Genomic DNA, 27,745 nt, shown 5'->3' on the forward strand with positions numbered 1-27,745 from the left:
GACAGTGTTCAAACCAGTTTTAACTTATGGATCTGAGAGCTGGGTCAGAAGTAAAACAGTTGACCAAAAACTAGAGACTGCAGATATGAGAGTCCTGAGAAAGATTATAGGCGTGAACAGATGGCATCAATGGCAATATCATATTAAAAACGAGGATATTAGGAAAGAACTTGACATTGTCAGCATGCAGGACTGCATTCGCAGAGCTAATCTCAGGTGGTATGATCACTTAAACAGAATAGGCGAGGAAAGATTAGCAAAACAAGTGTTCTCTCCTAGGTTGGCTGGAAAACGACCCAGAGAAAGACCAAGATATAGGTGGATTGATACAGTACAAAGTGCCTTAGATGATAGAAATATAAGATCTGATAATGTTGGAGTTCTTGACAAGTAACAGACTGATTTGGAGGAAAATTGTAGATAATGAAGTTAGTAATGATGTAAATTTTTCACGTAGTACTATCATATCCTGTACATCCCTTGAGGGTACATGTCAGGAATTCGATGATGATGATGATTGTTTCATTAAATTTCATTATTGTGTAATTTATTTAATTTCATTAAATAAATTACACGATGTCCTCTAAACTTCAACTCACTATCTACTACTATTACCTGCAAATCACTAGCTTCAATTTCCTTGTGTATGGTTCCTTCAATGTGGTACACAGCTTGTAATCTTAGTAACTCAAAATGTAACTTTACACTTTTCCACATTAAATCAATATCCATTATGTTTTGCCCTTACTGTCAGCCTATCAAATTATCGTGCAAGCTCTCTACATCATCTTGATTAACTATTACCCTACCCAACTTTGCATCAACAACAAACAATTAAATATCTCCCTTCAAATTATTTCTATATCATTCATGTACAAATTAAACAGCAGTGGTCCAAACATAGAGCCCTGCAGCACACCAGTAATCACCTGCCTTCTCCTGGATTCTGCTCTTCCATATACTACCTTTTAGTATCTGTTCATCAGCCACCCTTTTATCCATATGACCAGTTTCATATCCATCTCCATTTGATGCAGTTTGTGTAACAGAGTTTCATGTGGTATTCTCTCAAATGCTTTTGCAAAATCCACATAAACTAGTCAGTTTCATTTTTTATATTATTACGACCAGATTAACCCAATGTATTTCTCCTTATAAATTTAGGAATGTTAACTTTTAACATATCCAACACCATTTTGGATAGAGAGCAAAACATAACTTTTAAGTGCTCTGAACATATTCTGCAGTTGTGTTTTCAGTTATACCAAAGATCATATTTGTTATCGTAGCATGAAGATTGTTTAGAGAGCTCATTGAGTAAGCTTCAGTTTTAACATGTCCCCACAGGAAAATATTTAATGGAGAGAAATGTGGCCAAAGTGGCCTTTTCTTCAACTGAGGCCATTCAGTATACTATAATATATTTCCTAGAAAATAATAATTAAAAATATTAAAATAAATGGATCTAACAATTGCATTTAAATCTTGAAATCTCCTCTGCTATATTCTGCAGACTGTTTATATTTTATACAAAAGAGTGACGTTATTAAAAATTCAAATTGCACAAGCACTTTATAAACACCTTGTATTAAATGGCAATATAGATGAAATATATCAATCTATGCTTTATGTCCATATTATTTCAATATCCAATGAATATTTTAATTTCAATGGACTTCACATGCATATAATTGATGAGCAAATATCTCAAGGCCATAGAGTGGTTAAAAAAATGAGGAAGAGAGGAATTCTTAAAGTTCAAAGCTAAATAAATGAGAAGACCTTCACCACACAACCAGCAAGAAATGTTGAAACAAATCAGGAGTTATAACTCAATGTTCTGTTCAGTCTTTACCTTCCAAAAGTGTATCCCATTATGAGGTATTCACTTGGATACTGAATGAACAATGGTCTGGCAATTTAGGAATAGACCAAACTGTATGTTACAGAATTAAACCAAACACAAATATGATGGTATGACATGATGAAATGTCAAACTGGGTGGGAGAAATGATTGGCTAAACAATGCTTCCCCCATTTCTGTTTAACCAAGGTGATTGTCACAGAACCAGGGTGAACTGTGAAAGCATCAACTCAACAGAAATGAAGATGAGTATCATCAACATTAGAAGCAGATATTGGAAAAGGGAGGGGTCACTTAAGGATCTGAACTAGAGAACCGAGGAGACCCCCCCCCCCCAATACAGCTTTTTTAAGGAAAGCAGAGAAGTGACCAGAGCATAGCTTCTGACCTCGTGTCCCACCCTCACCTTCTCACATGCATATTATTAATAAATATCCACCTGGATAACAAACAAACAAGGATGGACCAATGATTTGGGATTTAGCCAGCCAAATTGTATACTGTACTGGCTTAACCCAAAAAAAAATGATGGCACAACATGATGAAATGTCATGCTAGCTGGGATGTCACCCAGTTAAACAAGGCTGCTGCTGTTTTCATCAGGAATTTAGGGAAAGATGTTGAAAGTTTATTTTTTACTTGGTTAGACTATAATAAATTTAGTTTAATCCTTTATCCAAGTGTGAGCAAACAAAGTTTGCACCTGAAAGTATCTTCAGGACTGGGGTAAGGTGGTACAATACCGGCAACTCGTTGCAAAGGTGGAGCAAGCTAACATCACTCCTATCTCAGTATCTCCCATAATGCAAAACACATCTCCTTGCGGATATGTATAATGTTATGCATTAAAGGAAGGGCCACTACCCAGGAGATACTGAGATAGGAGTGATGTTAGCTTGCTCCACCTTTGCAATGAGTTGCCCGGTGTTGTACCACCTTACCCCAGTCCTGAAGATACTTTCAGGCACAAACTTTGTTTGCTCACACTTGGATAAAGGATAAAACTAAATTTATTATAGTCTAACCAAGTAAAAAATAAACTTTCAACATCTTTCCCTAAATCCAGAGTAATTTAATAAAAAGGTGGCACACCATTTGGCAACTCCAGTAGGTAGAGATGACCTTGCTAATGCTTCTGCCTGGTATCTCCACTTGGGCCTGGCTCCCACTGAAGAGACCTCAATAAAGGTCTCTTCATTATGGGAGATACTGAGATAGGAGTGATGTTAGCTTGCTCCACCTTTGCAACGAGTTGCCTGGTATTGTACCACCCCAGTCCTGAAGATACTTTCAGGTGCAAACTTTGTTTGCTCACACTTGGATAAAGGATTAAACTAAATTTATTATAGTCTAACCAAGTGAAAAATAAACTTTCGACAGGTCACCGAATCTTGCAGATGAAAGGGAAAGATGAGAATTTTGTAGAGCTGGGTCATGAAAAGAAATTATTAACGATAACAAATGCATTTGGCATAGTAAATATGAAGATTAATGGTTGCTATTTCAAAATTATTTATAACAGACTTTTGACTTTTTGAATGATGTAGAAATTACCATTTTTTTTAAAGATTATTTTTGGTTATTTAATCCTGAAAATTCTGATGTTTTAAACTATATGGTGACTGCTACTCATAATGTTATTTTCAGTAAAATAAATAATATAGATGATATAATAACTAAAATAATTTAATTACTTTCTTATATTTTTCCCAATTCAAACTGGTATAAAAATAATTATAATTTACAATTATGAATCTTTTTACAATTGTTTCTCTATGTTAGTATTTTATTAATGTTAGTTTTGTAACCACGTATAATTGGAACTTGCAATGTGCTTGATATTGATATTTATGTTAAAATGAAATGTAAAGTATTTCAGATTAATTGTACTTACTAGATATCTGATAGCTGTAATAATTTCAATGGTTCTTTATGCAATTCATAATTGTTAAGCGTTGTGATATCTGTCATTCATCATCAAGACATTCTCTTTTTGCTAACGACAACAGCATGTCAGCAGTTACTAACTTCTTGCTTGCTGCTTAGTTGAACAAGTTCACATACTCACTGAGAAGGTTGATGAGTGATTGACAGCTAACAGGGAGAGCGTTCAGTCCCTAGGTGGTAGCAGAAAGTGAGAGAATGGAAGTTTGAGAAAGTAGATCAGAGAATTGTTTTAGGAAGTTTAAAAAAACTTCACAGTCAGAATATACGGTATGGTGCAAAAAAATAAATAAAAACAGTACTGAACTTCAACAACCTCTTCAGTACACATGTATATAAGATATGCCATTCTGTACTCTTTTTTTTCCCACCATACTGTATTAATAGAGGATTCCAAAAAAAGAAATCTTAGCAAGGTGAATCCTTAAACTGGAAAAGTGAAACTGTCAGCAAGTGAACAGTAAATAAAAGGAGATGTTAATAGACACTATATTTAAAAATTCAAAGAAATGCAAATTAGAAAGTTTTATCTGTCTCAGGGATGCCTGTTACTATTATTTTATTGGAACAAGTAATGTAATTAGACATATCTGAAACTGCAAAGTGGCTTTAATGAAAAGCTCTTCTTCCACTGCTGTTTATAAAATAATAAAAGAACTCTGGTAAAGAATTTATAATTTGTGCTTCTTGTAATAAAATTGCCTGAAGTAAGAATATTTATACTCCAGTGAAACAGTGAAGATGAATGAATGAAATAATATATGCTAAATAAGGAAACATTGCATAGTCCAAGGAAGTTGCTAAGAAGTTTCCCTCCCCCTCAAATATGTCTGATAAAAAAAACAAACAAACTGAGTAACGAATATCTGTTTGTAGGAATTTGTTGTGAAAACAAAATGTTTAGTCTGATAGACTGATTATGTACATGTGAAACAAACCATTAACTCCCAAGACTTGCAGCAGCAAGTCTCAGGAGTCCTTGGCTAAATGTTTTTTGACAGATTTGGTATGAAAATTGTCATTAAAAAAAACAAACATTTTGAAAATAGGCAGGAAAACATCAACTGCATTCTCAATATTGAGCCCAAAGAATAGAATTTTTTTAAAGTATTTAGGCACAATTTTTAATAAAAGGGCAGTATAGAAATAAAAAAAAAAATAGTAAAGTTGGCACAGTTAATAAGGATCTGAAAATTGGCTTAAAAATAAAACATTTGGCAAAAAGGCCATATATATCTTAGTAAGGATATTAGAGGAATTGAACATGAGGCATCAATAGCAGAACCATGACAAAAATGAAGACAGAGTGGAAAAAAAAATTGACAATACATAAACAGTTAATCTAAAGTGCTGTGATCACTTAAATAGAATGAGAGATTATGCAAACATATTTAATATTCAATCAAACATGGCAGAAAAGCGACTCAGAAGACCAAGATTTACGTAAAAATAGGTTGGAGTTTTTTTTTTTTTTTTTTTTTTTTTTTTCCAGATTAGAACCTGACAAACATTAGATATATTTAGAAGAATATTGTCATCATGATTAATATATGGCATGATTAACTAGTAATATCAGATTATTAAACTTTATTTCAGAGTGTCATAATAGATGGTATAATTTTTGATGATATATGAGAAAATGATAGGGCAGGAATGGCAAACTGTAGCTTGTGAGAGTTGCCTTTTGATACAGTGTTGAAATGCAAGTATATTAATTTGTTTAATAGTTTGTTATCCTGGTTTGTAAAAGAAATAGAAGGATTTCTCTATAAACTCATAATTTTTTTTTCCCCTCTTGCAAATGACGAGAAATGTCCAGGTTTTAAAATTGCTTTCATTGTCAACAACCAATTCAGTGTAAAGTGATATGTAATTTTTATTTCTACAATTTTGAAGTAAATGCCAACCTGGTTGGCCAAGTGGTTAGCGTATCCGCTCTCCAGCCAAAAGGCTACAGGTTTGAATCCTGCCATGGGCATGGATGTTTGTGATTGTCTGTGAAAATAGTGGTGATGGTGGTCAGTGGTAAATGGCGCTGGTGTATATGATGAAGGTTAGTGGAGTGATGGAGATGGAGAGTTGTAGAGCAGGTGCCCTCCCTCGATGAGTCTTTGGACTCCCTGGAGGTGTTATGTAATAATAATAATTCCCACATAGTTTCCTATCAACAAAATTTCTCATCTGTTGCCATCTACATAAGACAAACTGTCACCTCTATCATTAGCTGGCATTTGCCAGATACCTTGTGAATGCAATCTAACATACTTTGGACAGACCTGGCTGTTCTGTGGAAAAAAGAATTAATGAACATCAGTATTATATCGAATACATGAAATCTCAAAAGTCCGGTCTGGCACAATATAGTATTGACACTAAACACAGTATCCAATGGGATAAAGCTTGTTTTCTCCATTAGAAGCAGGTTTAAATATGTGAACGCCTTTTCAAATAAAGTTGTGAAGCCTTTTTACATTGGAATGCAATGTAAAAGGGCTTTGCGTCTCTGAATCGGAACAATTGTCTCTCTCTCTCTCTCTCTCTCTCCCCCCCCCCCCCCAAAGTTTGGGAAATTCTTATTTTACATAACCATCAAAAATAGTTTTTAATGATATTTTTAATAATATTATTTATTAATATTAATTTCTACCACATGGCAACAGTGTTTAATCGGTAAACCACTGACTGCTGTATGTGCCTTGTATTCCCGTTTCTTTGATTTGCTTGTTTCTATGCACTGATGATGTACTGTTTTTTTTTTCAGTACGAAATATCTACTTTCATTTCATGAATTATTTACTGTGGTTATCGTGTAATTTATTTTTTACAGTCATGCCACAGGTAGCTTTAAAGAGTAGCCATGGTAGCTGACAGAATTACTTGGTTATTGAAGAACATAATATAACAAGCAGAGATAAGATAGTTATCATTCCTCTTTATAAAGCCTTGATATGACCACATCTGGATTACTGTGCTCAGGTCTGGTCACCTGGGTTTCTTGAGGATTAGGAAGTAGTGGAGTGGATTCGGAGGCAAGTAAGCAAGATGGCTATGGAATGCATTGCATGTGGATAGATTGAGGGCTTGTGGATTGCAAAAGTTGGTCGAGCAAAAAAAAGTGAGGGGGGGGATATGAAAAAGACATTTAAGTTACTTAAAGGATTTTATAGGGCTGATGCAGGAGAAATGTTTCAGTTACTTAAAGGATTTTATAGGGCTGATGCAGGAGAAATGTTTCAGCACTTGGCTGATTGGGGGGGGGGGGGGACTGAACAAGAGGTTATCTCTGGAAGTTGAGAGTGTAGTTATCAAGGGCATGATGACTAGATTTTTCACTTGGTTGTGAATGAATGGAATGGTTTTGTCTGAGCAAGACAAAGCACTCATGTCTATTAATGGTTTCAAGGAGAGGTACGATAGATATTGTGTTGATTGTTTGGGTCTCCCACAATAAGTCTTAGGACTGCATGGAAGTTTCCATACAATAATAATAATTAGTGTATTATAGTTTATTTGTTCATAATGATATAATGCATTTCTCCTTAAAAATTTTTACTGGTTGAAAGTCTACATATTCATCATTCATACAGTTAAATATGCTAAATCTCAAATAAATTCCCTCCCTATTGCATTTTGAAAATTGTTCATATTTTATTAAAAATTCAAACTGTACAGGGACTTTGACACATATATATCCAATTATTTGCTCTTCTGTTGAGTGGTCCATCTGCCTTAGCAAATTCTGCCAGAGCACAATATATCTTGTAAAATTCCTGGTTCAAGAATCTTTATTGCTTGAAGTAATTTTTGTTGGTTTGGATCTTATTTTGGTGCTGGTCTAATTTATGTAAACTGTCAAGAAGATGTTAATTTTGAAAACTGAGAATTTATCTAAAGTGACAAATGCTTGGTACGGAAACATTTCTGTAAACTAGTAGTTGCTCTGCCCAGATGTTTGGATTTGAGAAGTTTTATTTTAATAATGGAAATAATAAATTTAATATAAATGAATCTACTAAGAGAAACAAAACAGTGAATGGATATGTGTAGTTAATTTTTGTATGAATAATTTATTGCATTCTTTTTATTTAGGCTGCACAGATACCTGATTATAGAGGGCCTGCTGGTATATGGACACTTCTTCAAAAAGGGAAACATGTGAGGTAAATATTAGTATAGGTTAGGGTTCCCATAACGTTTTACTAAAATCTGGGACATTCTGAAATTTTTACTTTAAAAACCCGGGACATTTTGTAAAAAAAAAGGGGACATGTTAAAAATTAAGAAAACCAAAAATAAAACTATTATATATGTTGTACTTTAAATTAAATACTGCATTACATTAACTTTAACTCCACTTCAAAAAAGGATTATTAATCACAAACATATTTAATTAGAAAAATATTTATCAGATTTATGGACCTGTTCAAGAATTTTTTTTTATTTTGATATTTGATCATAGAACTCAGCACAAGAGAAATTCTTAAAATATGTCTTTACAATGATTAAAGCTTTTACTGTCTCTATTTTAAGTCTATATTTTTTCATCTGTCCAAAGCACATTTATTAATGAAAAAACACGTTCAACAGCTGCATTAGTTCCTATCAGTGCTAAACAAAAACTAACTAGGCATTTAATACTCCCAGAATTTATACCCTGCTTTGTAAAATGGGCAAACATTTCACACCATTGATCACTGACACTTTCATCCTTCTGTTCACTCCACACTTCAAATTCTTTCACAATATTTTTTCATACATACAAACTCATCAAATAAGTCCTCTTCATTCACAGTAAAACTTGGTGACACTGTCTGCATGAATATGTAGCTTTCTTGTATGTTCTTCCAAGTCACAGGATCCTTTCCCTTCAAATTAATCCAATCCATAGACTGAAGAGGTGTGAGAAATGGTGTACACCACTACTGACTATATTCAATACAGGTGCAGTAGAAATCTACTGCATAGCTTTCAAACTTTTCGACTGTTATGTGTCCTTCTTTTTCTAATTCTTGCAACTGTTTTCTCACAGTAGTAAGAAACTTTTCTGCCTTCCTACAATTTAACCTCATCATCATCAAATTCCTGACATGTACCCTCAAGGGGTGTACAGGATATGAGAGTACTACATGAAAAAATTACATCATTACTAACTTCCTATCTACAATTTTCCTCCAAATCAGTCTGTTACTTGTCAAGACTCCAACATTATCAGATCTTATATTTCTATCGTCTAAGGCACTTTGTACCGTATCAATCCACCTATATCTTGGTCTTCCTCTGGGTTGTTTTCCTGCCAACCTGGCAGAGAACACTTGTTTTGCTAATCTTTCCTCTCCCATTCTATTTAAGTGACTATACCACCTGAGATTAGCTCTGCTAACACATTCCTGGATGCTCACAATGTCAAGTTCTTTCCTAATATCCTCATTTTTAATATGATATTGCCATTGATGCCATCTGTTCATGCCTATAATCTTTCTCAGGACTCTCATATCTGTGGTCTCTAGTCTTTGGTCAAGTGTTTTACTTCTGACCCAGCTCTCAGATCCATAAGTTAAAACTAGTTTGAACACTGTCTTGTATACAGCTAATTTAGTGTTCCGACTAATTTCTCTCTTATTCCATATGAATTTATTCAATTGACTTCCCACCATACCAGCTTTGCTGATTCTGGTGTCTATTTCTATATTTAATTTACCATCTTCAGTAAAAATCGTGCCTAAGTAGCTGAAATGTTTTACTTGTTCCACAGGTTCTCCATTCACAACACAGTTGACATTTTCAATGATTCTGCCTATTTTCATTGTCTTTGTCTTTTTATTGCTGACTTTCATACCATATCTATTACAACAACTATTCAATTTAGTCAGAGAATCTTGCAGACTTGTAGCGGATTTATTTAGAAGTATAACATCATCCGCATAAAGCAAAGAGCTGACATTAACATCTCCAATTTTGATATCAGGTTTAATACCACTTTCCTTCATAATGTGATCCATATAGATAATGAATAACATAGGGGATAATGTACATCCTTGTCTCACCCCAGATTTAACATTAAACCATCTTCCTGTACTTCCTTCAATTCTAACTGCTGACTTACAACTCAAATAAAGACTAAGTATTGCTTGATATAATGCCCCATTGACACCATATAACTGCAGCGTATTGAATAGCTTCTCTCTTGGCACCTTGTCATATGCCTTTTCCAAATCGACAAAACTTAAATACAGATCTTTGTTATATTCCCATGCTTTCTCGACTATTTCAAGATCTGATCCTGACAGCCTCTATTTGGCCTGAATCCAGATTGTTCTTCACCAAGCTTTTCTTTCACAATTCTTTTCAACTGTTTCTCAGGTATACTTGCATAGATCTTGCCAGGAACACTCAGTAGGGAAATACCTCTGTAATTCTCACATTCAGTTTTATTTCCCTTTTTATATATGGGTACTATGAGAGCTCTACTCCAATCATCGGGAATTCGTCCCTCTGTCCAGGCTTTCTGAACTATGCAGTGCAGCCACTGTAAGATTTTTATACCACCATACTTCAGCATTTCTGGTCGAATATCATCTACTCCTGTTGCCTTTCCACATTTCAAGCCTTTGATGGCTTTTCTACTTCAAGTATGGATATGTATTCCTGACTGCATGCCTGGTCAGTGTTTTTTATCACCGTGCTGTCATCACTGCTTGTTTCATTTAGCAGTTTTTCAAAGTAATTACTCCATACTTCAAGGATATCTTTTTCTCCTGTTTTCATGTCACCTTTATCATCTCTAACTCCTTTTACAGCACTCTTTCCTCCATTCCTAAGCTTCTTCAACAACCTCCAGAATATTTTGCCACCTTCTTGATATTTATTTTCTATATTCTTGCCAAAGTCCTCCCATGACTTTTGTTTAGCTAGTTTTACACACTGTTTAGCTTTCTTACATTTGTCTCTGTATTCTGTAAGAGTAAAAGCTGACTTATTTGACAAGAACTTTTGATATGCTTTCTTCTTTTCCTTCACTGCCTCTTTAACTTCCTGTGTTCACCAGGGAGTTCTGATTTTTTTATCCTTGCAGACAACCTCACCACATGCCGCTCTGGCAGAATCAATTAATGTTTTCTTCAGATTTTGCCACTGAATCTCCAAGGTTTGATTCCTGTTCTCAATTTAACCTTTCCACCAGTTTGTTTGTTTCATCCTTCACTTCAATTACTGTTTATTCTTTTCAATGCATTTAATGGTATCATAAAAGGTTTTTAACTGGCTGGCAAGGAAATGCAAGAGTGTAATTGAAAGTGGATTTTCAAAGAAATTTTTGAGACTAATAGGACATTTGTCAATAGAAAGAAAATGACTTCAGTGAAGGGAACATGTCAATAACCCTCTGGATTGCAGGCAAAAGAGAGAGCCATCTTGTCTTGCTGCTACCCAAAAGAGTTTTATACTCTGTGTTTGTGAATTCACAAAATGATTTTAGTTCCTCAACTCGTACACAATATATGTGGAAATGTTGGTAAATTTTGTTGATTATTAACTGAAGATTGATAGGTAAGCAGTCTGCACAGCATTATGTATCACATGTGCAGGGCAACCAATTCCAATTAAATTGTTCACAGTTATTTCTTGCATTTTGAAGTACAGATTATTCTTTCCCTTTCTCTTCTTTCCACCAAAGTTTGTATTTGTGTTATCTGCTAATATAGCAATAACCTTTTTCAGGAGAGCTAACTTCTGTAATACTTCCAACACATAAGAAAATAAAAGTTCTGAAGTTTCACCACCTAAATTAACGAACTCCAACACATTCACCTTCACACCTTTTTCTGGATGATAGTAACTAATGACCAGAGGCACTAATTTCACGTCAAAGTGGTTTGATGAATTGATTAGTAGTGATATAAAACAAACTTCTTTTAGCTCTTACTCAATCTGCTTTGTCACTAATGGCACAATAACATTGGTTATTATTGCCTTGCACTTTGTTTGCGAAGACCTGAATTTATCATTGAAAATTTTTTTCATGATGGTTGTTATGCAGTCCATGGAGTTAAAGCTGTGGTATTAAAGTATGCACCACTATGTGATACGTGAAAGTTGCTTCCTGAGCTGCCAGTGATAACTCTTTTTTCCTTTCACTTTTGGTTTTCACAATTAAAAAATTACTTATATTGCAGTTGGAAGCTTTACTTCGAACAGCAGATTTATGTTTTTTCATTTTCACGTGGTTGACTACGTCTGACCGACCACCATGCGAAACGCAAAATTTACAGTTACATAAAGTACATTCCACATTTTTATCTACACCTTTAATGAAAAGAAATTCTCTTCTAATATTATCATTAATACTGCACTTACGTTTCAGCATTATAGGGGTAGAAAACGATAAAAATAACACTCAAAGTATTGATCAAGTAAGATACTGTTATAACAGAAGCATGAGAAAAAAGAACATTGCCATTAGTTACTATTAGTTATTATTAGTTAGTTATAATATTTATAATACTAATGATTATTATTATAAATAAATAAAATTTATTATTATCAACATTATAATAGAAATTGGTACTAAAAACGAGATAAAATCAGTTTATTCATTTTTTCCTGAAGGATACTTAAAAAAGTGGGACTTTTGGAATTTACTCAGACATTTTTATAAAAAATGGGACAAATGGGAACCCTAGGATAGGTCTACTTATTTATTATGACAGATATGCTTTGAGATTAACTGATTATGAATTTTAAGAATTGTTTTTAAGATTTAAGAATTGTCCTTCTCAGATATATTATCATAACAAACAAGCTTTGCATTTGTTTTAGTTTTATAAAGCTAGCAATTCCTATATTTCATTTTCATTTAATGTTGGACAGAAAACTATACAGAAAACTCTTATGTAAGCTGGAGTGAATGGGGATAGATAAAGCTGGTAACGTGGATAATAGGAATTTTATGGGCTGACATCAAGAGTAGCATATGGCAGAATAAAGCTATGAGAAAGTAGGTGACCAGTGATTGTCACAGGATGCTGAACTTTCATTTGTAAATTTATGATATAGGAAATGATTTTTTTGAGAGGCAGGGGGGATATCCAGATGTTTGCAAAAAATGCAGAACTTGGGAAGGCATTAGTGATTGTATTAATCAAAGATGCTGCAGGATGATTTAAAAAGACTGACAGTACAGGAAAAGGATAAAGGTAGCAAGTTTAATGTGGCAGAGTGTATGAATGTACACTTTGGAATCAGAAGATTACGAGCTATTGATTACATTGATGAAATGGATTGCTGGAAATTGATGAATCCTAGGAATCTTGGGATTTTGCTAATTGGATATGCTGATATAATCTTACTAGCAGACAATGAAGATGATCTGCAAAGATTACTAAATATGGTCAATAATGCAGAAAAAGAAAAATATGAAGAATACCAACCAAAAAAAAAAATAAAACTAACACAATGACAGTTGCAATGCCAAGGTACCTGTAAGATGTACATTAGAAATTAAAGGGAAAATAATTGAACAAGTTGGCAAGATAAAATTATGGCATCACACAAAATGAAGTACAACAATAAGCAGTAAAAGCTAGCAAAATATTCCGATGTCTCAATAGCCTCATCTGGAAGAATAAGAACTTAAGCAAAGAAACAAACATAAGAAATATAGGATATCTGTATTAAAGTTAAGAAATTAGTAATGCATTATTTGTAGAGTTGTTAGTAAACATGTTTATTTTTTGTATGTCATGAGCAAGATGTTTTACAATATTATTTTAATACTTTGGCTACTGAAATCTTGCTGAGAAGTGAAATAAAGTTGCTTAAATTAGATATTAGTGGTTAATTCCCTAGTCTAGCCATAAATACTCTAAAAACTTGAACAGTGCATAAACCTTTAATCTATCAGTAAATTATTTAAAGCTCTCAGCACGTACAAACCATATGTATAACATGCATATAGCAGCACTCAGTGTTCAAAATATCTCCATTTTGCCTTTACGCACGCCTGAAATCTGTGAGGACACATATTGATGGCAGCAATCACACCATCGAATGGAAACACTGCCACTGCTTTCTCCAAATCCATCTTCAGGCTGACAATGCTGGGATGTCATTTTTTGCAGGCAACTCTCTCTCAAGCTCCGACCACAATTTGAAGCCCAGCAGATTCAGATCCGAAACTTCCAGATGGCCAGTTAGATGGTGATATGTGGTCTGTCACATTTACTTTCAATCACTGTTGTGTGGTCCTCACCTTGTGTGCAGGGACTGAGTCCTGTGTGGTCAACTTGTTCTTTGGAAGTCAGATACATCTTCTGTATCATTATAATGGTTAATAGTCCAATGCACAAACATCCTACTAATCCTGAGTGCTTTTAGCATGTTGAAAATAATAGGTGGCTGAATTCCAGCCTTGTGAAGTGCTATTACAGCTATATGGTTCTCATAATCTCTTGACTACATGTTAAGCAGTACAACCAGATAACTTTCTCTCTTTACTGATAAATGTGCAAATGTTGGATGCTCACAGTGCTGCTGATATAACTGGTAATATAATCTGATGATGCAATGGCTGCACTGCATCATCAGATTGCCCAGTCACAGGGTTGATTGGAGTAGAGCTCTCATAGTACCCATTTATAAAAAGAGTAATGAAACTATGTGAAAATTACAGAGAAATTTTTCTACTGACTGAGACAAGATTCATGTGAGTATACTTGAGAAAAGAAAAAGGCTAAGGAAAATTGTGGAAAGTAAATTTACAGAACAACAAACTGGATTTAGGCCAACTGGATGTTTTCAGGATCAGATTTTCACTTTAAGACAAATAGTTGAGAAATCATAGGAATATAACAAGAATCTGTATTCAAATCATACAGATCTGGAAAAGACATATGACAACATGCCAAGGGAAGAGCTGTTCAAAATACTATGGTTGTCGTGTAAATAATACATTATATCATGCAATACTTAGTCTATATTTGAGTTGTAAATCAGCAGTTAGAATTGAATGGTGTACAGGAAGATGGCTTAATGTTTATTTAGATGTGAGACAAGGGTGCACATTATCTTTACTGTTGTTCATCATCTATGTGGATATCACATTGTGAAGGAAAGTGGCATTTAACCTGATATCAAAATTAGAGAGGTTAATCTCAGCTCTTTACTTTATGCAGGTTATGTTATACTCCCAAATAAATCCAGTAGAAGTCTGTATGATTCCCTAACTAAACCGAATAATTGCTGTAATAAATTTGGTATGAAAATCAGCAGTAAAAAGGACAAAGATAGTGAAAATAATCAGGAACCTTGAAAACATGAACTGTATCCTGAATGGAAAAAACCTATAAAACAAGTAAAACATTTCAGCTATGCACAATTTTTACTGAAGATAGCAAACTAAATAAATATGGAAATATACAACAGAATTAGCATATCTGGTGTAGTATAGAGTCAACTGGATAACTTTATATGTAATAAGAGAGAAATTAGAATTCTAAACTAGCTGTATATAAGACAGCATTCAAACCAATTTTATCTTATGTATCTGATATCTGGGTTAGCAACAAACCACTAGATCCAAGACTGGAGACAACAGATATGAGAGTTCAGAGAAAGATTAATAGTGAACAGAATATTAAAAACAAGATATTAGGAAAGAACTTGATATTGTTAGCATGTGTGAGCAGAGCTGATATGTTCATTTAAATCAAATAGAATCAGGTATGTTCATTTAAACCAGATAGATGAAAGGTTTGCAAAAGAGCTTTTGTTCCAAGAATGTCAGAATGCCAGAGTAAGACTGACACCTAGGTGAATTGATACAGTAAGTACACCATGTTGTTTTAGTCTCGCTTATTGTGACAAACAGTGTTTTTGTGCTCTGAAGATGCTGGTTATAATACCAGCGAAATATCAGCATCAAGTTAATAAATTAATTATTTACTTAGTTTCTGTGTTCTATTATACCGTTAAAATAATAAACAACATGTTCGACGAACACATAAGTCTGTCCACATGATATAACCACAAGGAAGAACATATGAGAATATAAGGACATAAGTTACCTTTATAACTCTGCTACTAATATGTTCTTTCTTGTTGTTGTATATCAGTTGTTTAATATCATTTTTGTTCTATGCATACTATTACAAATCATTGATTAGCAGTAATATGCATATTACCATATCGTCTTGCCTTTCCCAACTCTCCATAAAATGAAAAATTTAATTTACTGATATCCTGTATGATTCTTTCAGAAGTTCGCAAGTCTCAATCATATCATCCCTCTTTCTCCTGTTGCTAGTATCTGCATTCTTCTACAAATTCGCAATCTGTCTTCATAATCAGTAATCCCATTGCACAAGGTGGTGCAAAGACTGATGTATCCAACTATCGGCCTATCAGTATCTGGGATAGTGGTGAATATTTTGGAAAAGTCGTGTAAGTTGGTTAGGGTTTGCAAACAGAAATGTATTGACAGAGAATCTATACTTTCCAATGAAGAGCATGGCTTCACTAAGGGAAAGTCATGTTTGAGCAACTTGCTCACATTCTGTAATAATGTTACCATTGAGTTACACAAGGAGAATGGATATATCATAATACTTTTGGACTTTGCTAAAGCTTTTGATGGGATGTAGTATGGAAAGACTCCCATAAATTTGAGATGATGGGATTGGATTATATACTGCTACCTGGATAAGATGATGCTGACTGACAGACATCAAAAAATTGCTGTATGGGGATTTATTGTGATCAATGATATACTTCAGGGATCAGCTCTTGGTCCATTGTTATTTAGTCTCTACATGAATGACATTGGAAAGAATTTAATAGGAGACATGGAGGTATTTGCTGATGATACAAAATTGGCAGGGTAATCAGGAATGCAACTGATATGCAGTACTTGCAGAATGATTTGAATAGGCTGAAAATGTGTGCACGTGAAAATGGCTATGTTAGTAAATGTAAAGTTATGCACTTCATTGTAATGAGGTATCCAATGTCATATTATATTGGTGGGATTATGCTAGAAGAATCGATCATGCTAGCAGTCTTCTTGAAGTTTTAGTAGATAGGAAGTTGAAGTTCACGGGCCAAATAGCAAAGATTGAAAATGCAACTCAAAGGATAATTGCTATGCTGAAACAAAACTTGACATGTAAGACATTCATTTTTCCTCTTTACAAGTCCTTGATAAGACCTCATATGACTATTTCTGCAGGTCTAGTCTTCTGGTTTCTGTGGTGATTCTGATGCAGTGGAGAGTGTAAAGGAGAATGTAAAAAATGATATCAGGATTGTTGAATACCGACTATGTAGACAGATTGAGAAGTTGTAGAATGCAGACGCTAGCAAACAGGAAAAAGAGAGGTATGACTTAGACTTCTGAAAGGATTATACAGGATAATCAGTAAATGACAATTTTCATTTTATAAAAATAAAATGCAAATAAAAGGACAATATGGATAATGTTGAGCATGAATGCCATGAAGGAGGTGAGAGCTAGATTTTTCTCTCATAGAGTGGTGTATGAGTGTAATGGATTGCCATTTGATGCTATGTGTGCAAGTAGTGTGAATGAATTCAAGAACAGGTATGATAGTTGGTGCAGGTAGTAGTAGGTGACTTCCCTTGATGACTCCCTTAAAGTCTTTCTTAATAATATAAAACCGTATTGAATGAAGTTAAAAAAAGCATTATTTACTAGTTTACTACTATTAACCATTTATCCATTTTATAACAAGTAATTCTCATTCCTAAGGAAGTCCTTTCCAATTTGCATTTTCTAGACAAAACACTCATTTAAAAGCACAAGCAAGAGTGAAACAACTGAATTTCAAGGCATAAATATTCCTTGATGGGTTAAATTATAAACAGTTTTTAAATGTCAGTAATTTAAAACCTATTGATTCTCAGGAATTTGGATTAGTAATGCAGATATTATGATTTTTAAATTGTGATATTTTTTGATATTTATGAAGAAATATCAATTTATGAGAAAAGTTTTTTTTTTGTTTTTCCAAAAGGATTCATGATCTCAGTAGTGCTGAACCAACTTATACTCATATGGCAATTCTTGCATTACACAGAAAAGGATTAGTATGCCATGTTGTATCTCAGAATTGTGATGGACTTCACTTGAGGAGTGGATTACCCAGATCTTCTATTTCTGAAGTTCATGGCAATATGTATATAGAGGTATTATTGTTGACATTGTAATTACAATATTAATTTTAAGATACAAATGAAATATGAACTTCACAAGGCTTATTTCTTGTGAATTACCTACTACGAGATTGATCAATTAGTCGTGTTACAATATAAGTTCTTTTCCACTTGGTTATACTATAAATTAAAGATGCCAAGAAATTATATTCTTAGTTTAATCCTTTATCCAAATGTAAGCAAACACAATTTACAACTGAACTATTTTCATGATTATTAATTAACTTAAGGAATTCGCAATGTACACTAGAATATAAATTAAATTAAACTTTAATATATATTTCTAATATTTTGGCAACGTCACTTTGCCATCATCAAAGGAACTTAAAATAAAGACAAGTGCATGTAGGCACTACACACAGTAAATGAGGAAGAAGCAAGGAAGCTATTGTTTCTCCTAAAAGTCCTGATGGTGCCCCCTAGCAGGCTATGTAGGTATTCTTGGCCGTTGGGGCTGAAGGTCTCCTGATGTACGTCTCCCAAATTTGGGGCAATCTAAATCCATTACCATTCCCTACATCTGAGACACCTCGGAAAAAATTGCCAAAATCTTAAAAAAACATGACTTGACCTCTTGTTACAGACCATATAGAAAATTGGCATCCCTTATCTGCTCCACTAAAGACCAACCACTTCCCCTAGACCTGGTGTATACCAGGTTCCTTGCAGCTGTAAGCTGTCCTACTTTGGCCAAACAGGCAGGACAGTGAATATCAGAATTTCAGAACACAAGGACTACATCCGTTTTCACCCTGGTCTTGCAGACTATGCTCTGGATACACGCCACAAAATACGGTGGAAGAAAGCCACAATAATACACCATGGCAAGTTCAAATTTGAAAGACTTTTCATGGAATCAGCCTCAGCCCTAAGAAACATGCCAAACTTCAACAAATTTGGTTGCATGAGACTGCCCCAAATTTGGGAGACTTACATCAGACCTTCAGCCTAACGGCCAAGGATACCTACATAGCCTACTAGGGGACACCATCAGGACTTTAGGAACAATATTAGTTTCTTGCCTTCTTCCTCATTTGCTTTTGTTAGTGCCTGTGTGCACATACCTTATTTGTATGTTCCTGAAGATGGCAAAGTGACGTTGCCGAAATATTGAAGGTATTCATTAAAGTTTCCTTTAATTAATATCCGTTTTATATTTTGTAAATTCTTTAAGTTAATTACCAGTTATGAAGGAATAATAGTGGCCAATTCAGCAGAGCACTGTCCATGAAAGTATCTGTAGAAGAGAGACAATGCAGAAACTGAACATCTGTTTGAAGTGGGTATGAGAGAGAGAGGGATCATTAATTAGCTACCCTCCTTGCGATCAAATCAAGCAATCTTAGAGAGGATTTTGATGCTCCACCACAAATATGGGAGCAATATTCCATGGCTGGGAGGATTTGGGCTTTGTATAGAGTTAGCAGCTGTGAAGGTGAAATATGTGAAAAAGTACACCAAGTTTTTTGGCAGATGCAGAAGCTGCATTTGAAAATTGGTTGTACCAGGAAAAATCAGAGGTGCAAGTCAGTCCAAGAAGAGAAATCTGATCATGTTTGGATATCTCAGTATTACTGAGGGTAATGGAGAAGAATGTGAACTCTTTCTTGCGAGAGATCAGACAGGACTGAGTTTTGGTGGCATTGAAGTTTACAAGGTTGTCCTTGCCCCACTGGGATTTGACTAGGAGATCTGAGTTCAGGTCACAGGTAATGGTAGATCTTGAATGTTGTCTTGAATGTGATCTTGTCAAATGCAAGGGAGGAATGGAGTGTACTGTCATTGACAAAGTTATGGATAGGATTGGGAGTCTGAGAGAGCAGGTCATTTATATACAAGAGGAAGACAGTGGGTGAAAGAACAGAACTCTGGGATACACCTGCATTGGTGGGGAAATGTGAGGAGAGTAGACCTTCCACTATGACTCATAGTGAGCAACCATTAAGAAAGTTGGCGATCCAGTTGCAGAGTGAGGAAGGCAGACCATAGGATGGCGGTTTGTTAAGTAGGCCATGTGCTAAACCTGATGAAATGCCTTTGAAATGTCTAGAGAAACTATGTGAGTTTCTCCAAATTTCTCCTTGGCTTGAGTTCAGGGGTTGCTGGTGAGGGCAAGATCAGCCGTAGATCACTAGTGACAAAATCCATGCTGCTTGTCACTGATTAGTTGGTGTGACTCTAGGTGGTTCAAAAGTTGGTTGTTGATGACTTTCTCCATAATTTTAAAGAGAACAGAAGTGAGTGCAACTGGATGGTAGTTCGTTGATTGACTTTTATCACCTTTCTTTGGGATGGACTGAATGTGGACTTGCTTCCATGTTGTAAGATAGATACCAGTTGAGTAAGATAGATTATTAAAGAGACGATACAGGATAGGTGTTACCTCTGGGGTACTATTTTTAACAAATCAGGTGGGATGCCATCAGGACCAGATGCCTTGTTTGTGTTCAGGTTATTGAGGGTTCTTCGGATTTCTTTTTGTTGGACTATGGGTGACATGAAGGGAGCCATTCTTGGTAGTGTGGAGGGGACTTTGCCCAGGTCATCAATGTAGGAATTTGAAGAGAAGAGTGATGCTAGAAAGTTGGCCTTGTGCTTAGATGAACTACAGTACCATTTGATTGCAAGAGTGGTGGAAACCTAGGTGGGTAGAAGTTGTGCCCAATGGCCTTGCAAGGGACCAGAAGGAGCGACTGCCATTTGGACATGAGGCAAGTTTGCACCATTTGACCCTTTCAAAGTCTGACTTGGACTTGCTGATGATTCTTTTACAATGGTTGCAAGCTTCAGTGTAGGTAGAGCGGGCAGCTGGAGTTTTGGTCTCGAGCCATTCATGGTAAGCAAAGGTTTTTTCTTTTACAGCATTGGCACACTTTTTTAGGAACCAAGGCATGGATGATGGCTGAGAATTTGGAGTGGAATGAAGGATGAAAGCCTTCATTTCTGTGAGGATGATTTCTCTTATTTAGTCTGAGCAGGTGTTTGGATCAGAAGAACTGAAGCAGTAGTTGGACCATGGGAAGGACGAATGGTAGTTGTGGAGATCCTCCCATTTGGGACCCTGGTAGTGCCAAAGAACACGAGACTGTGAACTGACTGGTGAAGGTCGTTCTTTGACAAAAGACTTGTATGAAGTTGTGGTCCAAGTTAGTTACCAAGAGGAGAACTCACAACCACAATATTCCTGGACGGGGAGCTTGTTAGGAAGAGGTCAAGTGTGTTGGCAATTGGAGGGGGGGTGTCAGGTTTTCTGGTAGGAAGATTGATGATCTGGGATAGGTCATTACTGATGGCAAACACCTCGGCATTGCTGCCTGCTTGGTTGGTGAAACTGGAAAAGGGGAGCCATTGTGAGTTGTGGACATTAAAGTCCCCAAGAAGGTTGACCTCACTATTAGAGTATTTTGATTGCAGAAAGTCAAGCTTTAGAGAGAGAGAGAGAGAGATAGGTTAAGAGTGCATTTTTGAAAATTATGGAGACAACTACCATGTTTGAATAAAAACTTTACTTTAATATAACTAAAATCTACATTCGACGTTTCGACCTTTATGTTGTTGGACTCTGAATGAAGAGAAATTAAAATTATTAATACTTCCTTCAGAATCCAACATAATCCACCATATCAAAGACTACATTTGTAGATGTTATTTAATGTAAATCTCTTGTTATAAACTATTATTCATATAATTACCTTTGAGTTTTTTTATTTAATTATTTAATCTAGGATGTGTATTAATAATGGAAAGGACTCTGTATAAAAATGACGTTCAGATTATTTTATTTATTCCTATATTAATAGTAAAAGAATTTGGGTTCATCATAATTAATTGTATAATATTTGAATTGAAAAATATCTTTTTATTTTATTTCTGTATGTAAAGGCAAAATGTTATGTAATGCTTATGCTTATGTACTGCTCTAATTGTTGTCATGGAGACAGAGTTAAAAGTGAAAGCGCGAGCGTGGTAGCACATGAGTTATGGGCGTGAGATGGAATTGATATAAGCTAGACAATGAGAAGAAGGTTTGGCGGGAAAAAGGAGTGAAGGGTATATAAATGAAAAGTGAGAGGAAACAAGAGTCATCGTCACAGTCAGAGAGTTGGCAGTCAGCACTAGAACTGCGGAACTAGGAACTGAGTACAGTTGGTGCACTCAGTACAGTAACAGCACTCAGTACAATAGAGATGAGGAAATAATTTATTAGCAGCACGGAGTGAAGTAAGAGGCTGTAGTAATAAGATTGAAGTGCTGTAACTAGATTACAAAGGATCGGGATGTAAATTGACAACTCAGAATATTGATATGGAATTCTGAAGTTGATGTTGAATTCCAGAGCTTTCAAGGAAGATTAGTGGAAAGCTGATTCTATTGCAAAGTAGTATATGAGGAATAAGTGAATTTTTGCAAGTGTGTCTGCATTTGTGATGTGCTGAGATTAAAGATTAAGTTAATTTAAAGAAGATTACTTTTGAAATGTGTAGCTCCAGTGTGATAGTTAACTAAAGTTTTAAGTGTGCCCCAGTGAATAATATGTGCAAGGATTTATTCCAGTAAAAACAGTTGTACTTTATAGCATTTTAGAGTGAAGTTATAAGAATTAACTCCTCCTGTTAAATACTAACATTAACTGTGGTGCTTATGCTGAAATTAACCGAAGCTAGAAGATTAATAGTCTTCCTCCCTTAAAGTGATAACTACCTCTTGATTGAACTATGGGATTTCTGACGACTAAGGGATAGATAGAGAATACAATTGTTAAAATATTTGCTGTGAATTTCAGTGATATTGAACTTGAGAACTATTTTTGTTTATTAGGGAGAAATAGATTTTAAAGACTCAATGTTTGATACCAACAGTTGAGTGAATGTTATGAGTTGTTGAACAGAGTTAATTTTGCATTATCTTGTGTCCAAAGTATGCTTATGTTTATATTATATAACCCTGCATTAAATGTTTTGTTTTATTGATTTCAATTTGTTGTTAGCCTGATTTTTTTTCACTGCACCGTTCATAAAATTATCGGACCTAGCGGGAACCTTAAATATTGATGTCAAATTCGGCCTATATATAAAAATTAGACTGCTAACGTTAATTAATATTTGATTCCACTATTTTGCATAGACTAATCTGAATATAGGGTGACGCAGTATAATAGAAATTTCCCTATATTTGGATTAGTAATCAACTTACAATTAATTAACCTTATTAAGAACAACGTTAAAACAAGATGGCGGATCAAAAGACAGGATGTACTATTACTACTATGGATGGACGATCCAACAATATCAAGGTCATCTTCTGGAGCATACAACTATACACAGAAAACAAGCTACACTACAATCAAACTGGTTTGTTAAAGATACTGATCAACCGCTACAACAATTGTTGGCCTGACCTCTGGTGGAAAAAAAAAAATGGCTAAATAAAAATGTTATAATGGCTATAACAAAAATACTGTTAATAAAATACTCCATAAAACAACAACAAAAACGAATCTAGATTACAGTAAAACTATAGTATCACATACATTAAAGGGTTATCAAAAAAAAATCAACAGAATCCTACAACATTATAACCTCAATGCCACCTTTAAACCACTCACTAAAGTTCAACTCCTCTAAGGATCCTCTCCTCCCATTAGCAGATCCTGGAGTCTATTGCATCCGCTGCACCTGTAACTTACCGTACATAGGTGAAACAGGATGGACAATCCCTATACACAAGAAAGAATACATTAAATATAACCATTATGGTGAAGCAGGCCTCTCAGACCATGTGCTCAACACCTTACACCAAATCAACTGGAAAAGCACCCGCTCTTTACACCACACAAAAACCTGGTATGAAAGGAAATTTAAAGAAGGCGTGCGAAATCCTGATAAACCATCCAAATATCAACAACAAAGATGGCATGAAAATTCCAAGGATCTGGATGACACACATTCAGCCTACCTAATATATAAGATCCAGCATAAGTCAGCACTCTAGCCAATCTTCAACTAGTATTAGAAACCATACCATACCAACTGGCTGGAATGTACAAGTATAATCATGATGTTAATATATGTATATAGATAGATACTCGTTGTTGTTGTTGCACCCAATGTATTTCTACAACCAACAGATAACACTAATAATAGGACTCTAGCATTGATGTATAATTTTTTTTTTTTTTTACCAGAGGTCAGGTAAACAATTGTTGTAGCGGTTGGTCAGTATCTTTAACAAACCAGTTTGATTGTAGTGTAGCTTGTTTTTCTGTGTATAGTTGTATGCTCCAGAAGATGACCTTGACATAAAGGTTGAAATGTAGATTTTAGTTATATTAAACTAAAGTTTTTATTCAAACATGGTAGTTGTCTCCATAATTTTCAAAAATGCATTCAGATCACCGTGTAAGCTTTAAAGAAAAGATAAGTTAAGCGGTTGGAGTGTTGGATGGAATTTGAAGAGCTATAGAGAGAGCATATGAAAAGGGCAGGTTCATTTGGTAGGGAAATTTTGAGCCAAAGCGAATGGTCGTGATTCAAGGATGTGCAGTCTTTGGTATGGTATGTCAGTTCTGATGATTGCACAAGTGCCGCCTTTGTAGCAGAAAGCTGTGCAATGTGTAGTTTGGGCAGTTGAGGTGGACAGTGGCTTTGAGGTTGCCATTTGGTGTTCTGATAGGAATAGTACGTCTTGTTTAGATGGCTGGTAGTGGTGCATACCCTTTATACTGCTGTTTAGACCATGGATGTTGGTGAAGTGGATGTGGAATTTTTTGTTTTTTTGGATAGAATTAATTTTGGGGGGTTGTTTGATTGGATTTATGTTTTTATGGGTGGATTCTTGTTTTTTATGAGTTTTTTTTAACTGTTTTTGCAGGAGAATTTTTTGATCTGCAGTAAGATTGCATTTCTTTGGGTTGTTGAAAGTTTATTTTTCACTTGGTTAGAGTATAATAAATTTAGTTTAATCCTTTATCCAAGTGTGAGCAAACAAAGTTTGCACCTGAAAGTATCTTCAGGACTGGGGTAAGGTGGTACAACACCAGGGTACTCCTTGCAAGGAGAGATGGCAGACTCACAAATGTATCACCCACACAGAGGGAACCTGGTCTCCTATCCATGCATGACCTCATCAGTTCTCCCTTCAGCCACAGTATTTGGTTTTCCTGCAGTCATGAACTGGCAAAATATGTTGCTGCAGAATTTGATACTGGCTAGTCGGGAAATCTCCATACATTACTAACCGGTTCAATTCCGTGTACTATCCAGTGGCCAGACTACTTTATCCTAGAACAGTGCTTCCCAAACTTCTGGATGTCGGGGCCCCCCTTTGGAAAAATTAAAATATTTCACGGCCCCCCTCGAAAAAAAATCTTAATATATAGACATATATAATATTTATTGTATTTATATTCAATACAAAACATACACAGCAAATATTGTAAAAATCAAATGCAAATATTACATTTTTAGCATCTTACATACACACTTGACATGGCACATTATCTGATATTTTGATATAGATAGGTATTGTCATTGTACATTTACAGGGCAAGCACATGAAACGTAAAATGATTAGTAATAAAGAAAGAATTAAAAACATAAGAGAAGTTTAATAACAATTTAATGTGATGGATGTGTTTCAATACTGCTACACCAATATCAGGTGAAATATTTGAAACTGCAATTCTTAGATTTCTGCTTTGAAATGAAACTTATATGAACAAGCATACATTTACTAATATTCATTAAACGCCGAAATACGCAGGAAGCAAAATTTGTGAACTCACACCAATGTGTGATTTTTTTTTATTAAAATATAAAAAATAACAAAAAATAATAATAAATAATAAAAATTAAATACGTTTCTTTTAAGATAAAAAATCTACTTAGTCTTAAAAGATTTTAAATTTGTTTTCATTATTTCAAGGCCCCCCCTCAACAAAACCTATGGCCCACAGTTTGGGAAGCGCTGTCCTAGAATGCAGGAGGGTCCTAGTCCCCCCTACAGTGAGAGTGGTATGTCATTGAGGGTGTCACTCTCACTGCATGTGGGGGGGGGGGGGAAGAAACTTGAACTCTTGCTTTAGCAACAAAATATGGCTGCAGCCACTTCGAGTCTCTAATAAACAAAGTGGTGGTATTTCACTAGGTAATGAAAAACATCGATGATCTAGAGGTCTAGTTGGCATTTCCTCTAATTAGAGAAGATATACTTTTTTGGCGGCAATGATTGTCAGTTTTGATAGAGCTCCAGTTGTGGAAACAGGCTATAATGTGGGAAAGTGGTGATGATAGTGGTGACTTGACTCCCAGATGTTCAGGAATTCCCATTGATCTCATTATAATCCATAGTCTATTGTGATCCACGCAATTTGAAGCTTTCTTATAATCAATAAAACAGATAAATACATACTTCTGAAATTCTCTTGTTCTTTCCATAATCCATCTCATATTTGCTATTTGGTCTCCGGTTCCTCTACCTGTAATAAAGCCTGCCTTTTCTTGTGGCATTTCTCTATTCACGTATGGCTCCTACCTTTTTTGGATCACTTTTAGCATAACTTTACTTGCATGTGAAATTATAGCAATGGTTCTATAATTCTCACAATTGCGGGGATTTTTTAATTTTTTTTTTGAAATTGGAATGAATACTGATGTTTTCCAATCTTTAGGCCAATATATTTTCTTCCAAATCTGTTGAAAAATATCAGTCAATATATTCACTACTTCATATCTTCAACTACTCTCAATAATTGCTCTGACACACCATCAGCTCCAAGAGCTTTTTATTTTGGTAGTTGTTCCATTGCTGATATCACTTTGCTTTTCATTATCATGGGTTTCTCAACATATTCTCTCCTTTCAAATTCTCCTTCAATATTAACTTTCTTGTACAAATCTTCTATATACTCTTTCCATCTTTTTTTCACTGCTTTTTCTTCTTCCATCAGACATTTACCCGAATTACTTTTTACAATTCATAACCTAGGGATAAACTTCTATGTAACATCATTTAGTTATCTAAACAGATCTCTTGTTATACTCATAATATTGCTTTTTTTTTTTTTTCTTGCAACTTTTGTTTAGATGTTTTTCTTTATCTTATTATTATTACCCCAAGACCTCATGGAGTTGAAGACTCATCTGGGAAGTCCTTTTATCACACACACAGCTCATCATACCTTGCCTTGAACACATTCAAACTACTTGCAGACACCACACTCTCAGGCAAGGCATTCCAATCATTGACAACTCTGCACGTAAAAAATCTGCCTCTCGCTCCCTTACTCATAACCCTCTTTATACAGTTTCCAGGGATGACCTCTAGTTTTCTGCCTGTCTCCCACTATTTTATGTAGATCTTCTCCAGCATTGATCCCTTACCAACTTGTAGGTCTCTATCATATCTCCCTTCTTCCTCCTGTCCACCAGACTGCAAATTACATCTTCTCAATCTTTCCTCATACTCGACATTCCAGAGGTCAGAAACTATCTTAGTCAGTCGCCTTTGGACCTTTTCCAATATCTCTTCATCCTTCTGAAAACCAGGTGACTAAATCTGGGCACAATAGTCCATGTGTGGCCTAATCAAAGCCTTATACAATGGAACAAGAATCTCCCTACTTCTACACGTCAGTGCCCTCCGCATCATTCCCAGAAGCCTTTGTGTTGTCTTCACAATTTTGGCTATGTGTCTCCTAAATTTCAGATCCTTATC

At 35.1% G+C, this 27,745-nt stretch overlaps 1 protein-coding gene across 1 annotated transcript in view; it reads left to right on the plus strand.

The window, feature by feature from the left end:
• Positions 1-27,745, plus strand: part of Sirt7 (sirtuin 7) — a 190,480-nt gene that overhangs the window by 36,343 nt on the left and 126,392 nt on the right. The window contains exons 4-6 of the mRNA XM_090407584.1: positions 7,898-7,968; positions 15,588-15,596; positions 17,833-18,004. Of these exons, the coding sequence (XP_090263710.1) occupies positions 7,898-7,968; positions 15,588-15,596; positions 17,833-18,004 (252 nt within the window). The remainder of the gene's footprint in view (positions 1-7,897; positions 7,969-15,587; positions 15,597-17,832; positions 18,005-27,745) is intronic.

This window comes from Typopeltis vanoorti, chromosome 17, assembly GCF_054136105.1.
Source record: "Typopeltis vanoorti isolate ZY-2024b chromosome 17, IOZ_Tvanoo_1.0, whole genome shotgun sequence".
Lineage (NCBI taxonomy): Eukaryota > Metazoa > Arthropoda > Arachnida > Uropygi > Thelyphonidae > Typopeltis > Typopeltis vanoorti.